General features: G+C 35.1%; 3 protein-coding genes across 3 annotated transcripts; 2 read left to right on the forward strand and 1 right to left on the reverse strand.

Annotated features, from left to right (window-relative positions):
* Positions 1-1,546: 1,546 nt before the first annotated feature.
* On the reverse strand, positions 1,547-4,237 carry LOC114753580 (protein BOLA2). Its single transcript, XM_028942272.1, has 3 exons — positions 4,125-4,237; positions 2,088-2,110; positions 1,547-1,962 (listed from the first exon to the last, which is right to left on the reverse strand). The coding sequence occupies exons 1-3, from the start codon at positions 4,185-4,187 to the stop codon at positions 1,764-1,766; spliced, it is 285 nt and encodes a 94-aa protein (XP_028798105.1). The 5' UTR covers positions 4,188-4,237; the 3' UTR covers positions 1,547-1,763.
* Positions 4,238-5,606: 1,369 nt separating this feature from the next.
* Positions 5,607-8,704, forward strand: LOC114753571 (50S ribosomal protein L15). Its single transcript, XM_028942263.1, has 6 exons — positions 5,607-5,712; positions 5,872-5,947; positions 6,450-6,864; positions 7,038-7,121; positions 7,205-7,294; positions 8,066-8,704. The coding sequence occupies exons 3-6, from the start codon at positions 6,460-6,462 to the stop codon at positions 8,321-8,323; spliced, it is 837 nt and encodes a 278-aa protein (XP_028798096.1). The 5' UTR covers positions 5,607-5,712; positions 5,872-5,947; positions 6,450-6,459; the 3' UTR covers positions 8,324-8,704.
* A 2,452-nt stretch (positions 8,705-11,156) lies between these two features.
* Positions 11,157-15,041, forward strand: LOC114753565 (carbamoyl-phosphate synthase small chain, chloroplastic-like). The gene is made up of 10 exons (XM_028942252.1): positions 11,157-11,311; positions 12,461-12,593; positions 12,699-12,787; positions 12,875-12,935; positions 13,026-13,093; positions 13,201-13,329; positions 13,406-13,515; positions 13,608-13,955; positions 14,315-14,480; positions 14,699-15,041. Exons 1-10 carry the CDS (start codon positions 11,179-11,181, stop codon positions 14,794-14,796), a joined length of 1,335 nt encoding a protein of 444 aa, XP_028798085.1. The 5' UTR covers positions 11,157-11,178; the 3' UTR covers positions 14,797-15,041.
* Positions 15,042-15,265: the final 224 nt, after the last annotated feature.

Below are 15,265 nucleotides of genomic sequence, written 5' to 3' on the forward strand. Positions count from 1 at the left end.
AAAATTTAGTCATTAAATTTGTCCTAAAATAGTAGAATTTTTTTTTTTATCTTTGAAAAATGATAAAATTGTCTTTAGTGTCACACTTTTATTATCTATGACGAAAGTGAAAAAATTATATTAATTATCTTAATAACATCTTATATTTTGAAATATATTTTTGTCTAACCAACCTCTGATATTATCTTATATTACAAGACAACAGGAAGTGGTGATTTTGGGCAGCTGACGGCAAGTGCGAAGAAGCTGCGACCTTGATTATGGGCATGGTCCTTCAAACGAACGTTTCAAGCGTAAAACAAAATTTAAGAATTCTCCAATAAAACAAGTAAAAGTCCACTAATGAATTGATTGTCTAGACATGTCGTGTGGAGGATAGATAGAATCCAAGAATACATCTGATTAATTATATTGCAAAAGAAGGAGCGCAAGAAAAGGTTAGCCATATCGGCCACAAAATTATGATTATATTTAACTTGATTTACTTATTAAATGATCACACACATGACTTCAATTCAACCCGAATTGTAAAGGCAAATGACAATTAGGTAATAAGGACAAGGAACATAAAACCAAACTGAATATAAACCACAGTTGAGGTAGTAGTTTAAAGAAAAATAGGCTAAACCAATTATATTAAAATAATATAATTTAATTAAAAATAATACAACATTAATAATCACTAATAACAAAATACAAATAAATACAATAATAGTTTGATTTTAATCATAACAAAGTGTAACAATTTTAAAAATATTCTTATTTACGATTCTTCAATAACTAAAATTAATATCAAAATATCAATAAAGTTCATTCAAATCTATAGTGACTAAGATATTATGAGCTGAATAAGAAAAATAGAATCAATAGTAACATATCATTCAATCGGTTTAACTAGGTAGATATCGGTTTACTGTATGATCAATTTAGCTCTTAAACCAGACCGGACCATAGGTCAAGTGATCAGTTTTTTGGTTGAACCAGCCAGTTTGCTTTCTTCCCTTCACCCAAAGATCAAAATAATAATAATTAGATTATGAATAAAATTTTCTAAAAAATGAGTTGCGAATAGTAATTCGGACAATGGTAAATATAAAAGTACTAATTGCAAATAAAATATTTAAGTTTCAAATGAAACTCTCGTTTTGTAACTGATATTCCTTTTCTTATAACGGTTTGAATCCATACTCACAACTCACATTTTAATCAATTTTTCAGGACCGAATTGTCACTAGCTTGATCTTTTAAGCTTATGTCATTCCCCATATTGTAAAGGACCAGAGGAATCCAGGTCAAAAAAAGAGGGGGTAATAAGTCACTAGGGTGGCAGTCTTTTTACAGCCTGCAGCCAAATAGCTTCAAACAGAGCGACACAGTCAATCCACACAGGCAAGATTCCTCAATGAGTTACCTTTTCACCGTTTTTCCTCTCATTTTTTACCGTCCTCAATTGTATCAGAAAAGTAGCAGTATCTCTTACATGTAGCACTGTATGCACTCAAACTCAATTTAAAAAACACTACTGGGGGCAATCTTTCTCTGCTTAGGTGTGACATTGTACGCCTCAGACAACTTAATTTACCAAAAATCAGACATTCTGCAACTTAAAATACTAGTATGCTAGTATATTATCATTGGTAGGTAGATACTTGAGTATTAATGAGGTTCCACATAACTAGAATCCACAAACTTGGGACTCTTATTACAGTAGCTGATAAGCATGATAAAGCAGCTAGATTTTCATCTTTTAACATTTATCAAAGCTAAGCCGAAGTAGCATCAGATTTGGTGGACTCTTGCTGTTGTTTCCACTGCTCTGGGGTCACAGCTTTCTTTATAGAGAGAGCGTGAATCTCTTTCATTTCCTCACCCAATGCAGCATTCACCATTCGATGCCTCTCAAGCAGTCTCTTTCCTTCAAATTGTTCTGATACAATCTCAATTGCAAAGCTAGCTCCGCACCTGATAGCCGCATCAGTTAAATTTTATAGTAAGATAGAGGATGAGCCAAAGGCAAACAATATATATATATATATATATATATTTATATATAGTACAAAGTAGATCTCTTAGTTGGAAAAACTTACCCCCCAGAGGTATCAATGACTTCCTGAAACACAGATGGAAAAAGATTAAGTCGCGGAGAAAACGTCTCATATGGGTACATCTTAATGAAAATTTTGTACAGGATAATCAATTAAAACACATATATGAATTGCAGAGATGCATCGTTTCCATCTTATCATGACATTTTTTTCCTACTAATGAGAAAACAATGAAGATAAAAAAACATTCCTATAATTATGTCTCCATCATCATAACAGTAGTCCCAGCGAAATCATTCAAGAATGAACTACAAATTCAAGTCCTTTTCAAATTTGATCCGTGTATAGTTCTTCATAGGAACGTTTTCATCAAGATATCAGATAGACAAGAATAGTGCCATATAACGGGATGGCTAATAATAAACTCCAGAGAGAGGGAGAGAGACCTAAATCTCCGCTGCAATTTATGGCTATAGTTAACATTTAATTTACACATCTATACCACTATCATCAAGGAGGAAGAGAGACAGAGAGAGACAGAGACCAATATAATGTGGCAGACTACAGGTGACACTCTAACTTTAATTCTAGATTTCACTTTACATAAGCAAGGGTGGAGGGAGAAGATGCCTGTGTGAGCCTTTTTGGGATGCTTTACCATAGTGTGGGAAATTACGCACCAGCCCAAGCTGAGCAATAAGGTTGATTAACACTCAAACAGACTGGTTGGTTGCAAATTTGAAGACCAATTTCCTTAGGAGTGCCATATTGTTCCACAAAGCAAAAACCAAAAGGTCAACTTACAAATAAACCACAAGTCTTATCCTAAAGTGAGGTTGGTTACACGACCACAAGACACCATTGTATTCTATCAACAACAAAATCTTCAAATAACTTGCAAGTCCATCGTGCAAAAAAATTAGCCATAAGACAAGATGCAAGGCATGTGTGACTAGAGATATATTAAAGCCCAAAAAGTCATAGTAGAATTGGCTAGATCCAACAGTTTCCTTAAGACTGAAAGTCAACACAGATAAGGAATGAGGCGATGGGCAATACCAACTGAGGTAGTCACGTAGTGAAGCACGAGCACTTGAACAAGTTTTAAGATTAAGTAAACAGAACAAAGGTGCCTATTTAATAGTGAATAAATGCAAGTGGAAGACAGAGGGACCCGTCATCTTAGTCTCTATGAAGTTGATAGTACCCAGCAGGCAACAGAGGAAAATCAGATTCCTATTCAAGATCGTTATTGCAACATAAACACAAAACCCCACCTTCTGATCATCACATCAAACTTCACTTGTGAAATATAATCTCCTCCTTGTCTATGAGAATCTCCTTGCATTTGTGATCTTTAAGCAAGCTGCTTGCAGCCAGACACACTGGATCCAATAAATTCTAAACTCTAAACCAACCAAACCAACCCAACCCATAAATATAGAACACTTTTGAAAGGGCATTCACTGTTCATTCTTTCTCCTTTACGTCTTCAGGTTCAGAACTTCATGTTTAAAATCCATAGAATTACCGTAAACGTGCAGCTCCGTAGTCATCGGTTTGTCAGGTAACGTAGCATTTCAATATATCTACAAAACTGGTTACTGAATTTTATTTCACTTAAATATTACGATGGAAGAAAAGGGAGAAGTAGGGGGCACAGGTTTGTGGGATCCAGTGCGCATTCTAAAAATAAAAACTTGAGAATACCATAACAAAGTCTAGTTCACCGCTGCAATTTGATTACTCATATTCGTCATAGCTTTGCAGAGACATGTAATTGCTTTAAGCACATTTCATCACCGGCTGACTCTTGTCTCATGGGTTTTATGCTACGGCGGAAACTCATGGGCATGGGTTCGAGCTGGTAGGACCTTTGAAAATGTCATTCTCCCTTGGGAATTAATTATCCTGCCTATGAGGTATTTCAAAATACCTCTCCTTTTAATCTTTTTCGAAAAAAGTATACTTCATCCACAACACAGCGCGGACCACCCCCCCCCCCAGGACCATCAGTATTAAACCAGAACGAAGAAATGAAGAGGACGACGGTGCACACAAAGGATTCAGAAAACTTACCATATGTGAGGGATTCAATTTGGCCGTCAAGGAAGTTTCAACTTGTTCCTTTGTTACTCCCATCTCTCTTCCCGTCTTCGGCCTTCCCGTTCTTCCGCAGTCGTCACGCCAATTCTGGTTCTTCAATTTATGATTTATACTCCGAAACGGAAAAGAATAAAACTTTCGCAACTACAGCCAAAAAGATGAAAATGATGGCACAAATAAATATTCATGCCTATCTAGTATTTTTATCACTATTCTAATTCCTTCTCCTTCTTTTACTTTGATAAAAATAATTTAAAAATTGAATAATTAAAATTTACAATTTTTAATAGAATAAAAATGTAAGACAGGACTTGTACTTTTTTTCCTAATTAATATCTATATTGGAATTTTTTTTCGCAGACTTTAAATACAGACTAGTCTGTAAGTTAGTTTGTATTTTATTTTTATTTATAAATTTTTTTTGGAAAACAGAATCCTTAACAAGCTTCATAAAGACAAAAACCAATGGTACTCTTCTTTTTTGAAAAAATTCTAATAATGTAACTAGTAATGTATCCAAGACTAATTAAATTCCTAAATCTCTTCGTCATTTGTTTAACTTCTTTCTTCATTGTTTAAATGTTTTGGTTAAACATTCAAGTGGAATCTGTTTTTTATATTAACGTTCTGGGTTTTCAATTTAGCTTCAATTTTTTTTTTTTTTTGGGGATTCATGTTTCAAGTTTGATATATGGCATAATGTGAAGGAATAGCTTCATAAATTCAAAATTATGTTTACTGCAAATTTAGTTCTAAATTGATTTCAACTTTTCAAGGCCACCTGGTTCGTTTATTTTCATCAAATTTATAATAATTGCTGATCTTACCCCCTCCATCTCTTATTATAAGATCCAATTTTTTGAATGAGTTTGTCCCTTTTTATAAGATCTTCTTTGAGTTTATATGAATATTTAATACATTATTACTTATTTTATCTCTAATTTAATGCATTTAATACATTCTCTTTCTTTATTTATCTTATTATTACTTTTTCACATTTACCCATTTATATATAGGGTTATATTTGAAAAAAATTATATTTGTTACACATTAATTACTTTTAACTAATTTTAACTGTTTTCTTAAACAGCATAACTTTGTTAAAATGATCTTATAATAAGAGACGGTGGAGTATTTTATAAGTTTTAAGAGTGATTTTGCAACATACAATAAACACTAAAATTAAATGATGTTATAGTATTCTTTTTCCTAATAAATAGAATAATAACTTATCATACTTAAGTAAACCATAAAGTAACAAAATCCTAAATGTTCAAATTTGATTAAAAAATTAAAATGGTCAAAAAAATTTGATTAAAAAAATTAACTGTATTTTTTGGCCAAAAAAAATTAATTGAATTTGATATGAAAATGAAATAATTTGAAATTCCATTTTAATCGAAAATATAATTAATTTTATAAACCCGCAAATCCGACTCTACTGTGAGCGGGGTAGAGCTTCATTTTTGGTTCGGCATTCCACTCTTGGTCGAGCTCGCCGTTGGACGCCGTCCTCCGTTGTCAGCCCTGCGCTGTTGTTCTGCGACTAGTATTGAAGAAGGTACGAACTTTAGGGCTTTGTCTTTATTTGTTCAGTCTAGCTTTGAATCTAGATATGAATTTGTTCCCCGCCTCATCTGTTAAATTGTCAACCCTGCCTCGGACGTCGTCGCACCGTTTCTTGCTTTGTTTTAAATTTTTCATCATTGTCATTCTTCAGTGGCTTGGAGGAGTTGCCTGAATCAATTGGCTTGCTAAGGCATCTTCGTTAGAGTATCTGGAACGAAAACTAAAAGGTATGATATCAAATATGCATATTTCAATGATTTCAGTGGGAGCAGATGCCGCCACTGAGTGTAATATAGGCCCGCCTATATGAACAATTCTCTGCAGTTACGGTGCATGGGTATTTACATTGGAGTTCAAAATGCAGTTTTGCTACATCGATTCTGGCATTTGTCTGAGAAAATTCCCTTGACTTTCATTTCATTTTCTTGATTGAGGTTGATTTAATCAAATTATGGTGTAACTTTTTCTGGGGTCAGGATTTTCTTTGCTGCATTTTTTAATTTCCTCGATCTGAATATGTTTTTTATTGGATTCTCATATTTATGCTTATTAATAGTTTTACGAGGTCCCCAATCCCCATGGATTCCAGTGAGAAATGGGTATGAGATGATTTTTTTTACACTAATTGTGAAATGCACCCTACAACTGTCCTGGATAGTGGCCATCTCTAAGCTTGTTCCCCTGCAAAACTCTAGACCACGAAATTGATAATGACAATGATTTTACCAGCGAAAGCAATATGCTGAGAAGGAGACTATGTATTCTCTCAACAATGATTGGAAATTCAATTGCTAGCAAATCTCTTCACAGTCATGCATGCCCACCTGTTCAATTTCATCTGCTGAGACATCCCCAATCGCTTGACTCTCGTGCAACCTTTAACCATAATGGGTTCATGTATTCTCATAGTCTTAGAGCTTACAGTCTTCTGAGCTTGAATGATCTGAGAGATAACGTGCCAAGAAAACAGAAAACCAGAAAGGGTCGAGGGATTGGATCTGGGAAGGGCAAGACTGCTGGGAGAGGTCACAAGGGCCAGAAGGCCAGAGGGCATGGAAAATTGGGTTTTGAAGGAGGTCAGACTCCACTTCGACGAAGGTTGCCAAAACGTGGATTCAAGAATCCATTTAGCCTCACTTTTCAGGTGCTTATTTTTGTGTTTATTCATATTTTTTGCTTTTCTTCTGTTTGACGTAGTGGGATATATGATTCAGAATGTGCACCATTTTTGTGACACCTTGCAAAGAAAATGCACCATTCCGAGCATATTTAGCTATCTGTGTAAATTTTAATTTCATCATATATCGTTTCTTGCAGCCCGTGGGTTTAGGTAAAATTGCCAAGCTTATAAATGCAGGGAAGATAGATTCGTCTGAACTGATTACAATGAAAACCCTCAAGGTCTAGTCACTGTTACTTCATTTTGAGTTAAATTGATTCACTTCACATGCTTCCTCTCATTCTGGTCACAATTATTACCATAGGATACAGGGGCAATTGGAAAGCAGATAAAAGATGGAGTAAGATTGATGGGACGTGGTGCTGAGCAGATCAAGTGGCCAATTCATCTGGAGGTAGACTTTATAAGGACTGCCAGTGCTTGAGAATCGTGATCATGCTTTTTGCTTCCCAACTAAAAATGATTTTTCAATTTTTAGCCCAATCAGTATCACTGATCACTCATCAAATTGTTGCTTGTGTTAAGTAAATTATGATTACTAGGTTGATGTCTTGAGAGGGCCTGTACAGCCCTTGCACCATTTGGAATTTAAACCATTTATCAGTAGGAGCACTCAGATAATCAGATTCTAACCTTGGTAACTTGGGTGATATAGGAAGAGTATATATGTATGGTTTCTTAGAAAGTGGAAGAAAAGAATAGAGACAACGTTAGCTGCTTACTATCTTTTTAAAGAAAGTTCTCATAATCGTCAATCACCATCAATATATCTATGAAACTTGTAAGAGGCTATACAGTTCAGTGCGGCTTATCTCAAGTTTTGTGCAAATTCGTAGATCCATTCGAGTTTGTCCAAATTTTTCAAAGAAATCAGGTCGAAGGGTTTTGCATTAATTTCTGTTGGTCATCGCAGTATTCTTTCTTTCTCCCTGAATCTTTCTTGTTCTTTGAACTTTGAAGGAATTTTGAAAACATTGAAGAGTTATTTGGCTGATAACCAATTTAGCCTTTTCTTTTGCTAAAAGAAATCTAAGATGTATTCCTTGCTCTGATTAACTCTTAAAAATACTTGAATGTAATGACGGTGCATTGTGCTTCTGTTTGTGCACAACCAAAAAAAAAAAAAAATTATGCAAAGCGTGTCTTGCAATTCTTTGATTTACAGGTGTCAAGGGTCACTGTAAGAGCCAAGGAAGCAGTTGAAGCAGCCGGTGGGTCTGTGAGAAGGGTATATTACAATAAGCTGGGCCTGCGGGCACTTCTGAAGCCAGAGTGGTTTGAGAAGAAGGGAAGATTGTTGCCAAAAGCAGCTAGACCTCCTCCCAAACAAAGAGAGAAAGTTGACAGCATTGGTCGACTTCCTGCTCCAACTAAGCCAATTCCATTTTCGGTTGAAGAAAAGGAAGCACCTTTGACTTCATAAGGCGCAGTTGTTGGTTACTCAGATAATTAGAATTTAGTTTTTACTTGTAGTATTTCAGCTGTGGTTGGAACTCACTTTGTTAAATGTCTAGGGAAGGAAAAACAGCAAGAACTAGGCGGAGGTTTCATTTTTATTGGGGTCCTTTGCCCTTTGAATTCAGATCGAACTTCTGTCATTCCTTTTTTATTTTTGGTTCTTTTGGCGTTGATTATGCAAATATTAGCTTCCTAGATGAACTGACCAGCTCAGAAATCATCTGGAAAAGCACTCGAATGGATCAGAGGAGAAAAACAGGATTTTGGTCATGAAATATTGTAATCGGTATCAATTTTCACGGATCATCGCATATTCAAGAGTCCATTTAATTCTGTCTGATCTCAACACGTTTGCATTTGTCAACGAATATATTCCTTAATGAAATTTTGGAAGAGGCTTGGGGAGACCTTTTGTTATGTAGATTTTTGTCACTAGTGATAATATGCTGTCGTTACCTTTCAGTTTCAAGTTGCGGATCTCTGATGAAGTTTCTTAATTTATCGTTGATGAATAGTATGGGTTTTGAATGGTGCAACTTTCTCTATCTTTTGTATTTAACTTTTTTATGGATTATATAAAGACACATAGATAGCTATATAGATATGTTGCTTTTTTAATAATTCTGTCAAAGTTATGTGCTACTACTTTCGGTTCTTAATATAAGATCTTGTTTAACTTTTATTTTGATCCTAAATATAAGACTCCAATCCACTGTCTCTCATATTTATGTATTTTTTTCAAGATAGTCCTTCTAACTTGATTAGTAAGGATATTTTAAGAAAGACACTACATATTTATTACAAATAACTAACTTAATTTTTTTTAATCTTTTCAAATTAATTAACTAACTCTTATAATTAGGATCGGAAGTAGTATGAAGCAACTTTATGAATTTGGCAGTGGTGGAGCGATGAGGCCACCACTAGTGGCCGAGGGGAAAGAGAATAATTGGAGAGGGACCAGCAAGAGAGAAGAATCAAATCAGGGGAATGAAAGATAGGAGAAAAATTATGCCGTAATATTCAATATATTTACAGTATTGTTTCTCAATATTATTTGTGTTTATTTCTGAAGATAAACATATAAATATTATCTTTTATTAATTTTATATATTTTCTATTTTTCTCTCTGTTTCGTATTTTTCGAGCAAACACGTTAGGGGCCAAAAAGATGAAGGTTAAGGAAAAATAAGACTGAAAAAAAAAAATGAAGAAACACTAAAGTGGATGTTCTTTTAGCGTTTGGTTGGTTCTTTCAAGCAAACGCATTTTTTCCCCAAAAATAAAAAATAAAAAAACAGTAGTTTATAATACAACAATGTAGAGTTTTTAAAATGATATTTCATCGTAGTTATAGTTTTATTCAAATTTATAAAAAGAAGTAATTTCAAAAATTGTAATACTTACATCAAGTTCTTCACATTTATCATGTCAACTTCTTTAATTACATATGATCATGCATTTTACTTTTGAAATATTGACACTTAATTACAAACTATACTCAAAAAAAGAAAGACTTGACATAACAGATATAAGAAACTTGATGTAAGTATTTTCCTTCTCAAAAATTTATTCTTAATTTTCAAAATTATTACTCATTGCCGTCTCAGAGAAAGTAAAATAACAAAAAAAATAAAAATTGTAAACAATTAGCATGTAATAATGAATTTAAAAACTAACAATTAAACTGTATATGTTTTTAAGATTTTTTTTTTTTAAAAAATCTTATTTGATTATTTAAGTTAGATAAGGCCCAGCCGAAGTTATTCAGATAAGCACTCCATCTGAAGGTCAAAAACAAAAGAAAAATGGACAAGTATTCCATTTGGCAAGACAGCAAATAATGATGAAACAACACAATAGTACCGAGCCCTCCAATCATTTAATGCCGGAAACTTTAAATTAAAAATAAAAAGATAGAAAGTATATTTTTTGGTAAGAAGATAGAAAATATTTTTTGAAAAAAGACAAGAAAGAAAGGAGTAAGAAAAACGGTGAAAACAAAAGGGACATGCATGAGAGGCCAAGCCGAAGCACGGTAAAAACCATGAAACCTAGCTGACATCGGGGCTAGTTGTGGTTAGCGTCAAATATCAGTGTCGCTCAGAAGTCTGCTCCGAGTTCTGGGGGCGTGTGCAGTGAGTCCGGCGGCTCGTGAAGTCCGGTGGAGACCACGTTGTTCCGTGTTCATTCCTCTCATTCTCATCCTTGGCCTCCACAAATAAGCCTTGCTTCTCATTCTCTGCTTCGCGTCACCATCACCCACCGCTCCTCCCTCCTCGCTAGTTTCCTCCATCGCAAGATCGCTTTCAGGAGATCTGCTGGTTCGTGCCTCTTCTCCATTTCTCCCTATTTACTTCAGGGTAACCACCAACGCTTAAACGCTGCTTTTGATTTCAGTTATCTTCTGCTTCAGCCTTGTTCGCCTCTGGCTATAACATTCTTGTATATTTTTTTGAATTTGATTTTTGGCATATTTTATTTTTGTTATGTGAATAGCTTTTTTTTGTACCCTTTTTTTTTATTTTATATTTGTCGGCTGAGTTTTGTCATTCTCTCTTGGATTCTTTTATGATTTACAGGTGAATTTTTTCCTGATTAATTTATTGGTTTGGACTTTGTTTAATTTTGCTGGGAGTCTTGTTTGGATTTTTCCAATCTTTAACCTGTTGCATGTAATCAAAGGCAAATTTTCTTATTATTTATTACTTGTGTTGAAAGCCGGTATTCTCCCTACTTCCGCTTCTTCCTTCTACCCCTTCCAGTGAACAACATTTTTTTCCCCTTTTCAGCATCTTGGTTAATTGGGCGAGCAGGGCAATGGCAACAAAGGCTTTGAGCTTTGTTGTTTGCGACTTCACAAGCCGATTTGATTCGAAGTTCTCACCTTGTCGTTCAAGGGCTCCCACACTTGGATGCTCTGTCCATTTCTCCTCTGACGCTGCTGCCACTGGTAAAGCAACCTTCTACCGTCTCTTGTTTTCTATGTCTGTTCTGAGCCCAGACGAATCTCGTTCATATATTTTCTTGCTCTGCCTCTTAATCACAAAGGTGGAGGATCATCATCTGTTTTGCCAAGATTTTTTTCTTTTGCCGCTTAACTTTGGCTGGTTATAATAAATTTTTCATATGCATTATGTGGTTGAGCTGATGTAATTACGTATCAATAGACAGAAGAATATTAATAAAACCGGTGATGCTTTCTAACTCAGATTCACTGTTCTAGTTGTGATGAAAATTTGTGCCTTGGCAGTTGAATCCTGTCATTGATGAATTTCTGGATGTTAATGAATTGGGTGGTTATTTTACATTCTTTAAACATAGTTGTTGATAGCTATGTCGCTATGAAGTTCAAAATTCAATTTGCTTGACATATGTGAAGTCAGCTTCTTTACTTCCTCGCATTTTTATCCCTGAAAGTAAATTATGTACGACAGTTTCAATTTATTTGGTAAAATTAAGCTTACAGTTTCTTTCGTTCTATCAATAGTGGTTTTCAGTTAACTATTCTCTTTCTTCCTCCAATATATGTACTTTAAATGTAAGGAAATCCATATATTATCACTAAGAGACTAAAGAAATTTATGTAGTTGTATTGCCTGAAACGTAGGTAAGGAACAAAGGCCTTGAGAAAATTCAGATGCTGACTTCTGCTGACGAACTTGTCAATCTGGATATAAGCATATTAATAAAAATTATACAGAAATATTTGTCTGTGAAACCAGTGACGCTTTCAAACTCAGATTCGTTTTTCTGGTTCTGATGAAAATTTGTGCATCATCAATTGAATTCTATCACTGATGAATTCTGGATCTTGATGAGTTTTGGCGTCATTTTTATGATCTGTTAACATATTTGCTACCGCCCCATGTTGAAACTTCAGTTTCTCAAAAAGGTGTGAACCAAAATTTACTTTCTTGTGTTTGACTTATGCATTGCACTTCCATTTGATTTTGTAAAATGAACGCTTCAATCCCTGTCATTCCAGTACTAGTCTTTTTCAAGTGAATATCCCTTTTTCCCTCTGATATGAATGAAAGACAATTCTTATATTATTGCAAAGGGTAGAGAAATTGATGTAGATTTACTACCTGGAACATAGGTAAGGAACAGAGGCCTTGGAAAAATTCAGATGCTAGACTAGTGCTGGAGGATGGTTCGATCTGGAGAGCCAAGTCATTTGGGGCTTCAGGAACCCAAGTTGGTGAAGTTGTATTTAATACGTCATTAACTGGGTGAGATAGATTGTATATCTGAATACCCATAGCAGCAATTCATTTACCCTTTTTTCAGTGGATTAGTTTCTGCATATCATTATCTGTTATGCATATGCACTGCAGGTATCAGGAAATTCTGACAGATCCTAGTTATGCTGGCCAGTTTGTGCTGATGACAAATCCACATATTGGCAATACTGGTGTAAATTTTGGTGAGTGAAATGGTTTGTATTCTTAATTTCTTGAATTTTAGTTCTTCGAAGGCATTTAAATACTTTTTTTAATGCATTTCCTGGCAGATGATGAAGAATCCAGAGAGTGCTTCCTTGCTGGTCTAGTAATCAGAAGTTTGAGTATTAGGTTCTTTTCTGCTGCTCTAAATATATTTCCCTTGACTTAACTCTACTTAGTGTACTGACACTTTCTTCCTTTCGTGTAAATATTTTTCAGCACTTCAAACTGGAGATGCGCAGAACCACTGGGCGATTATTTAGCAAAAAGGAATATCATGGGAATCTGTAAGTTTTTATATAGTAACTGCAGAAGTGGTTTTTAGAAGATCATTGGTCTGTGCATGATTTCAGGTTCTGATATTCATTTCGGTGCTTCCTTTGTGATGAAACAGATGATGTTGATACCCGTGCAATCACACGCAGGCTAAGGGAAGATGGAAGTCTTATTGGTGTCTTGAGCACTGACAATTCTAAAACAGATGATGAACTACTTCAGATGTCTCGTTCATGGGATATTGTTGGTAAGCTTGCAAACCTTTGAGGTTGTAGAAACAGTTCAATCAGTAGAAGTTCATCACTACTGCTTCATTTATTCAGGTATTGATCTAATAAGTGGAGTATCATGCAAAGCACCTTATGAATGGGTTGACCAAACAGCTCAAGAATGGGGTTTTAACTCCAATGGAAGCCCTAGAGAGACCTTCCATGTAATTTTCTATAGTGCATTGTTTGATCCACTTCTTTATTGTTGACAATGAGGTAGTTTAATTTACCCATCATTCTGGTGACCAAATTGCAGATTGTTGCATATGATTTTGGAATCAAGCTTAATATACTTAGGCGCCTAGCATCTTATGGCTGTAAAATTACTGTGGTACCATCTACATGGCCAGCATCAGATACTTTAAAGTTGAAGCCAGATGGAATTCTTTTCAGTAATGGTCCTGGTGATCCCTCTGCTGTTCCCTATGCCATTGACACTGTGAAGAATATTCTGGGAAAGGTGCCTGTTTTTGGAATTTGCATGGGCCATCAATTGTTAGGCCAGGCATTGGGAGGTAAAACCTTTAAGATGAAATTTGGTCACCATGGAGGAAATCATCCAGTTCGTAACCTACTAACGGGCCATGTTGAAATTAGTGCTCAGGTACATAATTGAGTTATTTTTCTTGAAAATTTATTTTGAGACAAGCACATATGGAAAGGAATGATTCCTAGTTTCTTGGGTGATATATGACTTCCCAAGCACATGCAATTCTTCACCGTGAGTAAAATTATTAACTGGACCATGATAGCATGATTAGACTTTTGGTCTTGCTATGAGCTATGAAGTAGAAAACCATGCGTAGCAGCAATGTTAATGGAAAAACTTCATCCTTTGGCATCCTGTATTTGATATGATAAACAAATATTTGTGGTCGCATAAAGTTTGTTATCAGTTTGAAATGAAACTTGGTTATTATCTTTCCATTTCCCTGAAGTATATATTTTCTTTCAAAATGGCAGAATCACAACTATGCGGTTGACCCTGCAACATTGCCAGAAGGAGTAAAGGTTACTCATATCAATCTTAATGACGGAAGTTGTGCCGGCCTTGCATTTCCTGCTCAGAAGATCATGTCACTTCAATACCACCCTGAAGCATCTCCAGGACCTCATGATTCCGATTATGGTATGAGACTACTAGTCATTACAATTTATAAAACACAAATGTCAAGGGGGAATCAAAGCTTGTCATAATGCTCAGATGCATTTAGTGATGAAAATTATGCTATACTGTGAAAAATTATTAGTGCTATTAAGTAATTTGAATAGTTTCTTTCACTTGATTTTTGAAAAATGAAAAAATTAAAAAATCAATAATGCTCACACGATTTATTGATGGTGCAGCTTTCAAGCAGTTTGTGGAGCTAATGAGGAAGGAAAGAAACATGAAACCTGAAGCAAATCTACACCATCTGTCAACCGTGCAAGTTGTGGATGCTTAGTGCTGTTAAGCGAGCTGCTATTCCAATAAGGATGAAATGTTAGGCATTAGTATCAATGATTTTGTAGATGAATTTATCCATCAATGTTCTGCCAAGTTTAATTTAGGTTTTCATGGTCCACCTTGTGTACCTAAAGCTAGCTTGCGCGAGATTGCTGTATCTTTGCAGTCAAATGAGGAATTCATTTTGTCTGGAACTTTTGGATTGAGCAGTTGGATAATCACAAGATCACAATGTTACAATTCTCTGATGGTTCATACTCCCTAATTACATTGGTCACTGTCCAACACTAGGAAACTTGTGGGGGAGAGCATGAAACTTACAATCTTGTTTTTGGGAGATTTAGGCTGTGCAGTCCCACCTCTAATTTATGGGATCGATCGTACCACAGCAAGTAACATTTAAACAGCACATACGATGACTATTCGAACATACTATAGACAGGTATGAAGCTTCAACCATTGGAATT

Source organism: Neltuma alba, unplaced genomic scaffold (genome assembly GCF_004799145.2).
Source record: "Neltuma alba isolate B1F8T4 unplaced genomic scaffold, ASM479914v2 tig00001210_pilon, whole genome shotgun sequence".
Lineage (NCBI taxonomy): Eukaryota > Viridiplantae > Streptophyta > Magnoliopsida > Fabales > Fabaceae > Neltuma > Neltuma alba.